This window comes from Fringilla coelebs (assembly GCF_963513975.1).
Source record: "Fringilla coelebs genome assembly, chromosome: 3".
Classification (NCBI taxonomy): domain Eukaryota; kingdom Metazoa; phylum Chordata; class Aves; order Passeriformes; family Fringillidae; genus Fringilla; species Fringilla coelebs.
The window spans coordinates 89,043,589-89,058,725 of record NC_140030.1 but is presented as its reverse complement, the minus strand read 5'-3'; the positions used below and the strand labels follow the sequence as shown (position 1 = coordinate 89,058,725).

General features: G+C 36.1%; 1 protein-coding gene across 3 annotated transcripts in view; it reads right to left on the bottom strand.

The window, feature by feature from the left end:
* The window catches only part of LRPPRC (leucine rich pentatricopeptide repeat containing), a gene marked incomplete at its 5' end in the record, with an annotated part of 86,634 nt that overhangs the window by 15,980 nt on the left and 55,517 nt on the right, over positions 1–15,137 (bottom strand). For all 3 annotated transcript variants that reach the window (XM_084203270.1, XM_084203271.1, XM_084203272.1), the window contains 5 exons: positions 2,565–2,688; positions 6,542–6,623; positions 6,734–6,876; positions 9,199–9,289; positions 9,538–9,606. In XM_084203270.1, coding sequence (XP_084059396.1) covers positions 2,565–2,688; positions 6,542–6,623; positions 6,734–6,876; positions 9,199–9,289; positions 9,538–9,606 — 509 coding nt within the window. The remainder of the gene's footprint in view (positions 1–2,564; positions 2,689–6,541; positions 6,624–6,733; positions 6,877–9,198; positions 9,290–9,537; positions 9,607–15,137) is intronic.

Genomic DNA, 15,137 nt, shown 5'->3' with positions numbered 1-15,137 from the left:
CCTGCCTAAGCACCCACTGCTCAGTTCCGCCTTTTTTTTTTCCCTTTGTCCCATCTGTCAAAGCCCTTAAGTCAACAATTCATGCATGAGACTGTAAATTACATATAACAAAGGATTTACTTTCTCCAATCTTCCAATCTTTAGTGTGATTAAATAGATGTTAGCTACTATTACAGAACTAATCCATCATTCCAATACTCCTAAATTTCTATTTAAAACTTCTTGGACTAAATGCTGTAAATATTCCTCAAAGCAGTTCTAGAATGTGAAAGCAACTACACTTGGGTTGACCAACAGATCAGTTATGCTCTGGGATGTCTGGTGTTTGTTTCTTTCAAAGGCAGTGTAGGACTGCTATTTACTTCTCCCACATCACTTTCTCATGGAAGTTTTTCAGCTCAGGTAAAAGAGGGACATTTTGAAGTTATTGGATGTTTTATAATTATTTAAAAAGTAGTTATTTTGCTGCCTATGCTAATGTGCACAGTAAGACTATTTACATATTATTTACCTTTCAAATTTGGCTTCAAACAGTAAAATGAGTAATTTGTATCTAACTTAAGGTAGCTTTCCTGTATTTTATGAAATTATTAGGAGCTGCACAAGTTTCAGACCACCACACACATTTAGGCTTTGTAGGAGTAATCTCTTTTTAGTATGAGGCTGGAAAAATTCTGAAGCATCCAGAAATGTGTGCTGAACAAGATTTGTTATTCCTCAATCCCAGGGACACACACCATCACTTTCTCTATTTCAGTGGATTACTTAGAACTTATTAAGCTTTCAAAAATGCTTAATATAAGCATAATTTTGTTACTAGAAAAAAAGCCACACAGATACGCCATGAACACAAACCATAAGAAGCCTTTTCTGTTTTGATGCGACAGTAAGCTGTCACAGAAGCTTCTCAGATTGTCATCATTTGGCATTTCTATGCTGCAAGATGGAGTAGGAGAGTTGTGAAAAGCACCAGGGTTAGATCATAGTTGGCTTTGACCAGTAACCAAGAAGAAAATATCTTATAAAATCCTGTTACTTTACCCCTAAACATCTCAAACTTCAGAGGCTTAACACATCTCCAACCCTTTCAGTCTTTCAAATTACTTTTTCCCCTGAATTTTGAATTTATGTACTACACTTATCTAAAGTGACAATTCGGAATTCTTGAAATACTAGGAACAAACCACTACCTTCTTTCTTCTCTTCCCATCTGCAAATTACTGCTGGAATTATGCACTACTTTGTGCCTCTTCCTTACAAGTATGTTTGAGCTGTAGAGCAGGGAAGCAGAGGATCCCTGTACAAATCTTCAGTACAATGTTTCAAGCTTCTTTCCTGAAGAACCTTCCAATACATCTTAAGACAATTGAGTATTTTCTCTGAAACAAACTACCTAAATTTTGTCAATGTTCTTTGTACTCCATAAAACGTCTCCCCTTCATCTTCTATTGGCAAAGACTTATCAGTTACTTGCATTACAGGGAGATCAATTTGATAAACTGATTTAGTTTTCCCTTAATATAAGCCATATATCCTCCAGGCACAAACATTACTTATCATAAAGCCCAGTTGCTGAGAGCTATTTACAAAAGGACTATTTGTTCTTCTGAAAGCAGAAGTCCAACACTTTTTCAATGAAAGACATTTCTCCAATCTAAACACTTCTAAAGAAAACATTAAAATATTCAATATCATCTTACACTGATGTTCCTGGACATCAGAAACTAAGTTGGCTCTAAAAACTTTTAGGTTTTTTTACAGTACTCTATACATCAGATAATTCACCTACAGGCATTTTCAAATCCATTGTACTCATTCATTAGGCACAGTCGATGACAACCACCAGTCTTGTTTTAGTTGAATAAATTGAAAGACTTAAAACCCTTAAACTTAAATTCTTGTTCTTCTGAACTCTACATTGACAAGTCACAACACTTTAAAGCCTATAACCTGACCAGAACAGACGTTACAGGCAATCATTAAAGCAAGTGCTGTATCATACAACTCACTAAAGGTTAATTTGATTCCTTTCCTTCTAATAATTTGCGACAGCAGGTTGGATTTATTTCAGAAGTGTAAGAGTTGGATCTAAGGTTTACGGTCATCTTTTAGCCACTGGCATCACAGTCAAACGTACCATTTTGCATTTGGCAGGCAGCCAGCTGCCAGGGAGTGTGGGCAGGGTAAGACAGCAGCAGGGACAAGCATTCAGGGGAAGGCTCACAGGCAGCTAAGTGAAGGAATCTTGTCTGTTTGGATATTGCTCTAAAGAGGAAAAGGCAGACTGCCAGAAGGGTAGACTTTCAATTCTGATGCCAAATACATTTGTTCAGATTGTTATTTGAAATGAGTTATTAGCAATACACACTGTCACACTAGTACCTTTTTAAAAATGTGGCGTATCGCCCTATGAAACACTGGTGTATTTCTTACCACAGCTCCTAATCACTAGTCATGACCTGTTTTCCCATTAAAAAATAAGGACTCACCTGAAAATGATCCAGAAATTATTTAACCCCTCTCTCTAAGCTAGTAAAAGTCCCCCAGACAAAGAAAAGCCTTACATGCGTTTCACATCAAGGGCTTCATCAAGACAATTCTGTGTTAACAATGCTTTTATAAGGATTTCACAGGAACGATAATGAGACTCGTCCTTCTCCTTCATTCTCCTGAAAATATTGTAGGCCTCTAAAAAAGAGTAAGAAAGCCAAAAGGAAATGTTATACTGTAAGAATGTTCACTGAAAAAGGTCCATCTTAAATCTATGTATCCTTTGCTTACATCTTTAAGCCCAGAGCTGCAGAACACTGCTTGCTCAGAACTGCCCGTATACAATCAACACACACTTCTACAGGAGAAAAAGTTTGCTACTGCTCTTCCTTTATATGTGGCTGTTGCTTCAATATCAACATAGCTGGTTAGAAGGGGAAGACTCAGGATTTTTAAAGCAACACCTAATTCTGGGGTATACAGTTACAGTGTCTGGTGCATGATCACAACAGCATTTAACAAATAATATAGGAGGCGATTCCAATATGGGGAGATCAAATTATTTGGCTACGACAAGATTTATACAAAACATACAATTTACAAATATACAGATATTTAGCAAGTAAACTACACTGCATTTGTTTGACTGATTAACAGTTTTATTTCATGCATTCACAATAACTGTCAGTGTATGAAAAGATGTTACCAAAAAGGGGAAAAAATGATAAGCACAGTTTTCAGTCATTTATTTTTCTGAAACAAGATTATACAGCTATAAACATGCAGCTAGAACTGCCATCCACGCTGTAACACATGCTAGAAAGCTGTGTTAAGAACCACAAATGATCTTTTACATCTAAACCCTGATTGCACGTTTCTTTTAATGACTCATGAAGTAATTCCTTTGCTAGTTCAAATCACAGTAACCTTTAAAACTTATCAGAAATAGTTGGACTATCACTACAAATTTCACAGCTAAGCATTAAGCTTTTTTTCTTCTACTTTGAAAGTAAAGATGAAGACAACTCATTTGAATCTCTTAATGTCGTAAGAAGCACTACACTAACTGCACTTAGTACATTGTGTTATGGAATTTTAATCAAAACTGTTGGTATGCCTTTCAGTCTGCATCTTAAACTTCTTCAGCCAAAAAGTATACACAAAAACCTCCGAAAATGTAGGCACAGAAATGGCTATGCATAGAATTTATTATTTACATCACACAGACCCCTACACCAAGTTCATAATTAGAATTTCCACAGCCATTCATAATCTACTTTGTATGCTTGAAATTTTGTTAAATATAAATAGGAACAGAGATAAAGGGTAACAGCATCTTAGTAAAAATTAAATTCACTTCTGTGCATTTCAGTTTCATCTATGCAAGAGAGTCTGACATTACAAGAGTGATTGCACTGTCAACCAAAAGAGCAATCAAACAACAATAGGACCACATAAGAAAGGTCCTGAAATCCTCCACCACTTTTACTTAGAGGTCTGATCTTAGTTTGGCCTGCAGCAAACTGATGAACTCTCTTGCCTGCTCAGATACTGATCACCAGCATTCATAGCGTTCAAGTTTAAATTGAGTGGGAAGACATTTTTCTTTCCACTGCTCTGAAATCTGAGGTACCAGCAGACCCAAAGCCACATTCAACAAAAACAATACCCCTCTGACTGGTATAACCTGCTACAAATGCAACTAATGACTTACAAAAATGTAGCTGACTGGTGATAGGTTTGGTCTTTCTGCTCATCAATGTCTGATTCGATTTTTTTTTTTAATGACAAAAATTCCTTATGTTTAAAGACTCCTTCAAAAGCTCTGCTGTCTTCAGACTGAACTAGGATTTTACCCTGTGTTTAGATACTACTTTCATCAGTTGGGTACAGAAATGGACCTGGCCCCTAGTGGTCAAGATGTCAGGCATATGTTACTAACAATTATCACAGTCCATAACATATAAGATCTCCTTCTACAAAGAAATATATTTAATTCTCAGGTTTTTCTCTAATGACTACTTCAATGAAGAATTAAAAATATTTCTATCCATTTTGTTGTGTATGTCAGTCCTATGATCATCCTGTTCAGATTTTCTTCTTAACTTCATTTTGCATCTCTGCAAGAAGCATGTCTGAAGTACACCTAGAGCAATCTTGAATTAAGACATATCCCTGATCAGGTATTATCAGCTTATTACTTCTTCAGATGGCATCTAAAATTATTAAAATATATTAGCATTCAAAAGAGAAATTTCTTGGTTTCAAAATCATATTGTGCTATACCAGCTATTTCAAGCAGAAAGATTTGTTAGAAAAGTGACAACTTGCCAAGAAAGTCTCAGTTCTCAAGACAGCCAAATCTGTTTCAGTAATTGTGACTGTTTGGGATATGTGTTACATGATCCCCTAGAGTCAAGTTCTCACACTGAGGAATCAAGACAAAGATGAAAATATGACTTTGCATAAATCAAGCACTTTGGAGAACAGATTATCAAAACGTGTCAGACTTGGAAAGTTTATTGAAATAGTTACATAACTAGATTGAGTTAATCTTTTTCCCATCAAAAAGCTGCCCCATTACATTCACACCAAAATTACATGATACTGTTATATAAAAAAAGCAACAGCTTAGGTTTTTTAGGTTTTTTTTCTAAGGCCAAGAGAATAGTTTCCCAAGAAGACAAATTGTTTTCCAACATAGTTGGAACATTTTTTCCCCTTCATTCCCAATAGCTCTAGACCACCTTCTCTCAAATATTGCACCTTTAAATAAAAGAATATGCAGAAGTGGTTTATTGCTAAGTTTAATATCCGAAGTTATCACAGAAGTATTATTTTACATTTTTGTTTTAAACTAGCGTCCCTGTCAAGTCTAAGGCAGTTATTTAGTTTCCTCCTGCTCTTCACTTGATCAGTTATGATACGAAAGGCACAGGACACTTTCCTAGTGAAAATGTAATGAAGGACATTCCCTTGATTTCATCTGATTTTCAATGAAAACATTTCTTAATTTCTCATCTTCTTATGACACCCAACAGTCACCAGCATGAAGAATTTCCAGATGTCTACCATAATACATGATTCTTAATTTCATACACATAACACGGTACTGCACTCCCAGTATGCAGAATGTCCAGACTCAACTTCGGACTCCTAATCTAAATAAACTGAATATTTAGACTGAGTAACTCTAGACGGTAATTTCACTAACAATATAAGTTAAATGTCTGAATGACTGATACATTCTTCTTTTAATAATTCAGAGCTTAAAAATTTGTGTCCAACCCATAATATATACTGATTACACTTAGAGAAGAAAATTACTAGGTGTCTTGCATTTATAAATCTTCCTCATTCAGCAAAATTCATTTTTAAACCTACTGAATTCTATTTTCTATACTGCTTTCAAGCAAGGTGCCTATTTATTTACTATAGTATAAATGAAGAAAATATGTATTTCCAGAATATTAAAATGCTCTGCACCTTAGAAAAGACTAGAAATTAACTAATTGGGACCAAGGCTTTTCTCAGTGAGGCAGAGCAATAGGACAAGTGGCAATGGGCAGAAACTGATGCACAAGAGGTTCCACCCAAGTATTACTTGTGCTGGTTACTGGAACAGACCGCCCAGAGAGGTTGTGGAGTCTCATCACTGGAGATATCTAAGGATCCTGTTCCATGTGCTCAAGGATGAGACTGCCTGAGCAAAACGGCTGGACCAGATGATCCACCCTTCCAAGCTGACACATTCAGAGATTCTGTGATTTCCTCCCCATTTTTTAAGGCACAGTAAAGCTATTTCTTCTTCTGTCACCCTGCTTTGGGATGAGATGGATAGGAATGGATTTCCAATGATTAATCACAGACCAAATCAAAGGAATGGCACTGACATGCACTCTGCTCTTCTATATATGAAGGCAAACATCCATGCAGAAATTAATTCTGTTTTTAGCAGAGACTGGGAAGTTTGCACAGAAGACCTCTGCAGTTAATTGAAGCCTAAAAATTAACATGGCAGGTGAAAAACCCACAGTGGATTTCAGTTTACCTTTTGCTCTATTTCTCTTGCAAAGCATCTGTATTTTCAGTTCTTCCCCAGTAGCAGCACTGCTGATATCTTCAGGCCAATCCTTTAAAAGAAACAAACATTTAAATTACAGTAAGGATATCTGTTTGTTTTTTCAGTAAGAAGAAATATATTCATAAGTGTTGTTAGCTAGGAAAGGTAAACTCCACTTACCGTAGGTACCTCAAATGGAACAACCTGACCATTTTTCTCAAATATATCAGCAAGTAAAATTAGTGTCTTCTCACGAGGAACAATATTTTCTTCTTGAATTTTAGTCCAAATAGCTTCAGCCTTTCCCCAGTCCTTGTTGCTTTCTGAAAAAAGATTAAAATCTTCAGATAAAAGCACATTTAAAATACACATCCTTATCTAAGGTGATTCAAAATCTTGGGAAAATAATTAATCAATTAATCATGCACTTGTGCTTCATACAATCGTCAACCTGAAGATTTCAAATATTTTAATACATTGAGGATGCCAGAACAAAACCCCAAGGATTGTACAACTTTTCTGATACATGAGAAATCACCTCAAAAGTAGTGCAGAAGTGATCATCCCAACTCATCAGTTCTATTGTTCTAGACTGGTAATTTAAATTTATATATGCATCACTGTACCCAACTGGAAATAAATAGAAATCTAGACTTCATGAAAGAAAACAGTTAACTATCATTTAACTACCTACAGCATGTGCTTTCCTGTTGCCTTTACATTTTCTAGCTTTGCAGTCTCCAATTGTGAAGCATTTATGACTCTCAGTCACTATTGATTTACACCCTGGTAAAAATGAGCTCTCTAAAGCAGGAACATCCTTCTCAATAAACTGCCTTGGCATTTCACTCACATCACGTTTTGCTCTCCTGCTATACATGCAAATCTTGTAAATTCTTCGCTGACTCTTCAAGAGTCAGTCTCTCCTCACAAGTGCAAAGGGCAGAAGGTGACATTTGAGAGCTACAGCAATGGAGTATTAGAGAATGATCAAATCCTGAATCAGGCTGTTCAGAAAGGCTCTTTGATCTCCACTGTTGGAGGCACCCAAACTACTAAACAAGGCTTTGATGTGATTCGACTTTGGAGCTATCCTAGCACCAGGAAATGGCCTAGGCCTAAAGTCCAGAGGTTTTCTCCAGTATAAATTATTCTGTGATAATCAAATCCTTGTTTTCAGCATTTTGGATTATTGCTTGGACTAGATGGTAGGGGTTTTTTTAATATGCTTAAAATAGATCTGAAGTTATGGTTTTGGTACACAATGACAGTCCTGCTGTAGTTGTGCATGGGGCAGCTTTGATAGGCACTCTAAAATGATCAAAAGCAGGATTATGCATGGCTTTCATCTTTCATGGTGACAGAACCCCACAAATGTTTTCCACTTCTTTGAATAGATGGAATTGGTTCTGTCTTCTGAAAGAAGACTGAAGATTTTGCATGACAGAATTTGATGAATTGTATCTTCTTAGATTCTCTTCCTAGCAGGGACACTGTCAGACTTAGTCACTGCCAGAGGTGAACAGGATGAGTGGAGAAATAGGAAGGTTCTCTCCCTGTTGAGACAAGATTGATTTTCAGGCCTACTTGATTTTTGATGGTGAACCAGTATGCGTAAAGCCAGACTTAGGTAATGCTACAGTTTTCTTTGAAGCTTTCCAAGGCTTCAGGAAATGAAAAGCAGCAAAATTCTCATGGGTCTCTGGTCACATTTTTTTGTGCAAGTACTCATGTCTTCTCCTGCTGTAGCAAAATGCAGTAGAGAAGAGGCCTGCATCAACAGTCTTAGACAACCAAAAATATACAGAGAGAACAGCCTAAAATTACTTAAAATTCAAAAGCAAGTTTTCCAGACATATCAAGCACCTGTAATGGCTCAATAAAATATATACATATATGTACATACATTACCGAATACACAGAAATCCCTACAATGCTTTATGTCCCAATTTACTGTGCAGTGCTCCATATCCAGTCTCAACACAATGTATTTTTTCAAAACTTTAAAATAAATCTCCAAAGTTTTAATCCTTTTTAATACAGTATAATACACTGAATAACAAAACCAACACAGACTGAAAAACAGAGAAAAGAGGAATGAAAATCTCATAGATACATCCTACACTAAGTCTGCAGCACAGAAATGAAATTTCAGTTTTCAAAACTCTTTCATGACTATAAATGATGCAAAAGTTAGGTTGTGGCTTGGGAAAAATTAGTAAATTCTAAAATTATATGCACCTTGAAGAACCAGATCCTATTACAGGAGACCCCCAATTTTTATCAGTTATGAAGAAAATAGATGAACAGGCTTTCTTCTCTAAGCACACTGAAAGCCAAAACAGAATTAACGTTCAAATTGTAACAGCAGACAACAGTATGGATTGGAAAACTTGTACAACACAAGTCTACATATTACATTCATCCATCCATACACATACAGACACACACACTATACTAAGTGTTCAGGCATGCAGATGACTAAAAGCCAAACCCCTGACATGTCCCTCCCCCACAAGATGGCTCAGAAATGGTAACCAGACTAATTGTGTATCAAGATACAGCTTCTCTCCAGGATTATGTCCCATCTCCAACCACAAAGGAAACCAGATTACAAACATGGATAAGATCTCAAGCTCACTTACCACACAGTTCGAGCAGGTGGTAGTACATCTCATCTCTATCACATTCAAACAGATTTCGAGTTGATTCTACCAACTGTTCCAAAGTTTCCATCTTCAAAGAGAAGGAAGAACTCAGTTATGCCTCAGCCAAACAATTATTTTTCTATATATGTGTACATACATGCTGTGTGCATTCAGCTAAAACAGTATTTCTGTTTAAGTATACACCAGCATTAAGTTCACCTCAGCAGCCTGTCACATGTCCTTTCACAAACATAAAAATCAAGTGGGAAAATACTTCAAAACAATTTTTCTTGGAATAAAATGACAGTTCCACAGAACACATCATACGAGTCATACCTGTTTATTTAATATACACTTTTTTGCAAACCACTTCAATCTTCCCGCGTGTGCTCTCAAGCCAGGAGTCTGTAAAATATTTCCACAAGAATTACATTACTGCATTGAACATTCTACGGGAAAATAAACATAATACAGGTATTAATAATGAAACTTCATAGCTATTGTTTGTTTTTTGAAATCTAAATGAAACTACAAGCTCACAATTAATCATGTTGAGTTGCATTTATGATCCATTAAAATTGTAGTCACCTTATTCTAGACAAGTCTCCTTTTTGGTTGAACACTGCTGAGAGAGTTAATTTAAAACACACTTCAGATGAACTGAAACATTAAATAACTTCTATCATCACATTAATAGGGTATTATTGCTGCTACCTATAGTAATCCTTTGTATAACTCCTGGTAAAGAATTACACCAAATGTTTCCAAACTGTCTTCACAATGAAATACTTGTTTTCAGCACTGCTGCAACTTAGCAGCTAGAGAACCATGTTTCTGAACTGCACCATCACCATACTGGTGATGCCAATATAGTGTACAGATGCCAGGTATAGTAACTGCATAGCAATTCCTACTCCAGAACAGAAGGCTCAAGATTTACTCTTAAAGCTAAGACACTTAAGGCTTGCCCTTATGTGTGTATACTCAAAGGAACTGATGCGTAATTGTCAGAAGGCCACCATTCTTCATGCTACTGGCTTTCCAGGTTGTGAGCCTTTGCTTATTCATTCTTTTGTTCCAAGCAGACTGCAGCTACATGGTAGCTACATATGCTCAAAGGAGAGGTTTCAATCCTTGAAACTCCATCTGGTGTAGAAAACCACACTGTGCCTTCCCAGCACCATATGCCATAATCAAAACAGCAGTTCCTCAACTTAAGTAAATTCTTAAAAAAAGATAGAAAAAGTCAAATTTTTTGAAGAGACATGTCATATGTTCCACCTACTCATGTCCAACATATCTAAAAAAGGTTACAGCAAAATGTGTGCAAAGCATCCATCATTTTTACCTCCTGGCTTTTCCTCCCATAGATACTTGGATTTCCTGGCTTTATACTACCTTGTCTTAGCACAAATATTATCTACAGAGTGGACCCTGTTTTTTATTTCAAATGTCCAGATTCACATTAGGCTCAAGTAATTCCAAGGAAACGTCTGTTCACCCCTACACAGAAACATATGTTTTGACTCTTGAAGGTTTTTAGGTTTTAATATTGTAAGAAATCTCTACAGTTTAAATGTGAAGTGCAAGTTAAAAAATTTCAATGCCAGTTTGCACAAAAGGGGCAGTTTGAACAAAATGCTCGAAGAAATATTAAGTTTCAGTCGCAAATCAGTGGAAACAATTACTATTGGAACTGTGAATTTACCTTTTCTCTTTTAAACACAGAAAATTTCTTTTTCCCATATTCTCCAAGCACAGAATTACTACCCTTGCATCTTTCTGAAATAATTTAGCATACACCAGAAAAACAGCATGCAAAATTTCAGTGAAAACTCTAAAATTCTGCTAAATATATAGCAAACAGTGTTCTGCAGAGTAAATGCTGGGCCATATAATCCTACCAATTACCCAACCATACAATGAAGTCAACGTAAGGGTTTGCTAAAAAGAGGATGCTAATCCCACAGCTCCTCAACATGGAGCATCTCTGGGTGTTTAGCTGTACTGTTAGAATAGTCTCAGCCCAGAAGGTTACAGAAAAATTGTGTCTTCCCACATATTCAAAGTGGTATAAAACACAGCTTTCCAGGTACATGCTTTTTTTCCAATTAGTTATTTGTTTGGGTTTTTTCCCTCCCCACAGTTATCGGTACCTGTTCAGTGCTTTTTCAAGAGCTACAAAGCAGTTTCACATAAAATAGGCTGAAAACTAAGTCAAGAATTAACAACTTACACAACAGGCTCTTGATACACAACAGGCTCTTGAAAATGAAAAAGAAAGAAGTATGTTGCCTGCATTTGTAGCTAATCCTCTTTAGGACATGGTAAAATTCAAATGCTGAATTCACTTACAACTTCCAATATCACTGCTGATCCGAATGCCAATGAACTCAACAGCTCGAAAGCTACAAACTTTTTATAGTAAATCCTTTCCTGTTCAGAAATGATTGATGTGTCTGTCACTACAAGGACAGCTGAGTTATACAACAGATATCCTTGTGTTTCATTTTGAAATTGAGAAGTGTTTTCACATACTGCAGGTCTCAATCATCAAAAGAACATCTAGGTCAGATTAACTAAATCTCCAGGGCTTGCCTGATAGTCCATATTTGTAGCTTATCCTTTACAATCTTAGGGAATTTTAAACAGTGCATTTAGCAGCAAGCAGTGTTTCTATGATAGAGCAGACTAAAATAAAGAATAACAGAATGCAAGGAATAAAGAAAAATTAAGCAAAAAACTATAATTACTCTTCCAAATTCCCATTTACAATTTTGATCTTGCTTGTTTCAATAGACTAAATTAAAAAAATAAATCTATATCGAGTCTTAGTGGTTTCTTTGTTTTGTTGGGTTTTTTTGAAAGTCTCATGCAATTCATCCAGCATATAAACCAAACACAGATTTCTGGCTTTAATATTCTTTTGAAATATAAGACAGTTGTACTGTACCAAATCAAACCTTGTTATCCTCTCTGTAACAGTAACTACAGAGGAATATAAAATGTCAGGAAACAGCAATACTTTCCCTTTAGTGCTCCTCCACTCTCCAGCTACCTGAGGTTCAGTGGATCACACTGGTTCTTGTAAGTTATTTCTCTTCCATGAGCTCTTCTAGTTGCCCCTGAAACCCCTTAAGATTTATCACATTCAGAAGATCTTCTGGCAATGAGTTGTCTCCACCACCTTCTGCAGAGAACAACCAAAGTACTACCACTTTTGATTGCTTTCAGTGTAACTTCTACTAGCTTGGATTTTGTATTAGAAGACAATACACAACTGATTTTTCTCTATTATTCAGCTACTTCATCGACCTCCTACAGAAATCAGTCCAGAGTTTTGATGAAAACTTACACCTGATCTGATTCTCGGGGTGTCCTCCACAGGGCCAGGAGGGGGACTCGATGATGCTGATGGGCCCCTTCCAACTCAGCATATTCTGTGGTTCTATGACAATTACACTTATTCTACACTTATACCCACACCAATTTACTCACTGATTCTACACCTGCACACACAGTAAGGAACACTAACCAGAAAGGGATAAATATGCTGCATCTTTGGAAGAACTCTTGTCAAGCAGCAAAAAAATCATTCAACAGTCCTAACACACTGAAAGCATTTGATTTGTTCTCTGAGAACCAGTCACTTCAGGTGATTGAAGGGGTCCAATCAGCAAATTTTCTGTACTAACAGTTTTATTTGAGCTAATTTCTACTTATTACAGCTGAAGAAAACAGATTGTCTGGAAAAATAGTGACCTGTCAGAGAGGAATGTATGAGATGTTTTTCCAGATTTTAAAATAACAACAGAAATATTCAAATTCTGTTTACACTAGTATTCTGTAACTACTACAGCCAATAGAGGCATACTGGCTTTTTACTTTCAAAAAAGCTTTTCTAACAAAAAAGTTTTAAAAATTACAGAAGACATATGAAAATATGTATTTACTCCTCTCCACTTGCCTAAACCAAACTTCTTCTCTTTAAATACAAAACTTACAGAGAAAAAGCACAAAAGACAACATACAGACCAGAAGCCCTGAGTCCTTTTCAAAAAGATGATTTTCAGCAAACAGAGTTGAGAACTGTCCCAAAACAGTGCCAATTTTGCTGGCTTAGGTTGCAGAGCTGTTTAAAAACCAGCAGCAGCATTTTTCATTTGGCATATATGTGACATGAGATGGAGAGCTTCTGTTTTAACCTTGCAACACTGCACATTCACAAATGACTACTGTGCCTGTTTAGCAAAATAATTCTTACATACAGCAATCAACTTATTCTAGCTTTTCATAGCTGCACTGTGAATAACACATCAATTCTAACTATTCAAATCTAACCCCAACCACCTTACCTAGTTTACATTTACTTCAAAATTTCTGCATTTTGTTTGCAAAAAGTTCTTTTCTTAGGGAAACAGTTCTACTATAATCACTAATTCAAATATATTGGAAAGAAACAGCCAAATTTTATAAAAGCCATCCATGTTGTACTTCCCAATGGTATTCTTTGGAAGGACAGATCTATTCATTCCTCTCTTTGCAGCTGAAAAATCCAGTAATAGTAAGAGACAGCTAATGCTGCTAAAGGAAGAAGAACATTTCATGAAGAGTTACATCAGCAGCAACAACAGACTTATGCTACCAGTACCAGAACCAGTTACTGAGATTGAGATGCCAAAGCAATGTCTTGCAGGAAAACACGTTACTGCTCCGAGCAGACAGCCTTGGGCAGACAGCTATACGAACTGATGTGTGTCATTCCTAACAGCTCTCTCCAACATAAGCACCATGGAAAACAGAACACTTGATGGGAAGTTTTTAATTTAAAGACAGATTTTTCCCTGATTCCACAAAAATGTCTATGAAAATTTCACTAATTCCACACAGCTTTAATGAAGCATGGGATATTTCTGCATGGCAAGTTATTTGAGCAAAGCTGTTTACAACATGAACACTAGATGTTTTCCTTGAATCTTCCCCTAGGTTAAAACTAGTGGCAGAAGTCCTCACTTCTTCTAAGCAGTAGGTGCACTTCTTAATCAGAAAGTTAGAATAACACATATAAAACTTCTGTACCTTGCGTAGCCATCCTAGTCTAGTTATTGAATGAAACGGTTAAAACCATTTTACACTTCTATTATTTTTTTTCCTGCTAAACACTCCTTTACTTTCAAATAACAATGCATTAGTTTTTAAAAAATACCAATTAACATATTTACATTATTTAAAAAAAAATCTTGCATTTTGAGTTCATATGTATGCAGGTATACCCCTTTGCTGTATTTCTCCCACTACAGTCATCATAGCAAAGTCCAAGTGAAGTATCATTGTTGAATATACAGAAAAAAACCCCTATTTTGATTACTGGCTCTGAACTTTTATGCAATAGTCCACAAGCTCACAAAAGATCGAGCTTTAGAGACTGAGTAATCTAAAAATAATCTGTGCATCAAAAAGCATATTTCCTGTTGCAATCAGATCAACTGCCCAATAAAACACATTAGTGCTCTTCTAGCTCAGCTTTTATTTCAGCCATTGTACTACCAGGATGGCATTACAGCTACGGCTGTTTATGGCTGGCAATGGAAGCAATACTTTTTCTACAAGTTCATTTTCTACTTTGAAAGTAGTTCTCAATGATTTCAAAAACGGCTTCTTTGGTGATGGCACAGAAAGACAGCCTCACTCACTTTACTCTTTCTAAACAAAAGAAAACCTTGCAAACTCTCTAAAAAATGAGTAATTTCTTTCCTTCTTTATGAGCAACTTTGCTCAGAAATAAACATGACTAAACAAAATACAACTCCCATAACACAGAATTCTTTAAAGAGAAACTCATCTAAAATATGTGGACTCTTGTTCAACTTTTTGGGCAAGAGATAACTGTATGTAAGCTTGAAAACAATTATATCTCTACCTTCAATATGTCTACT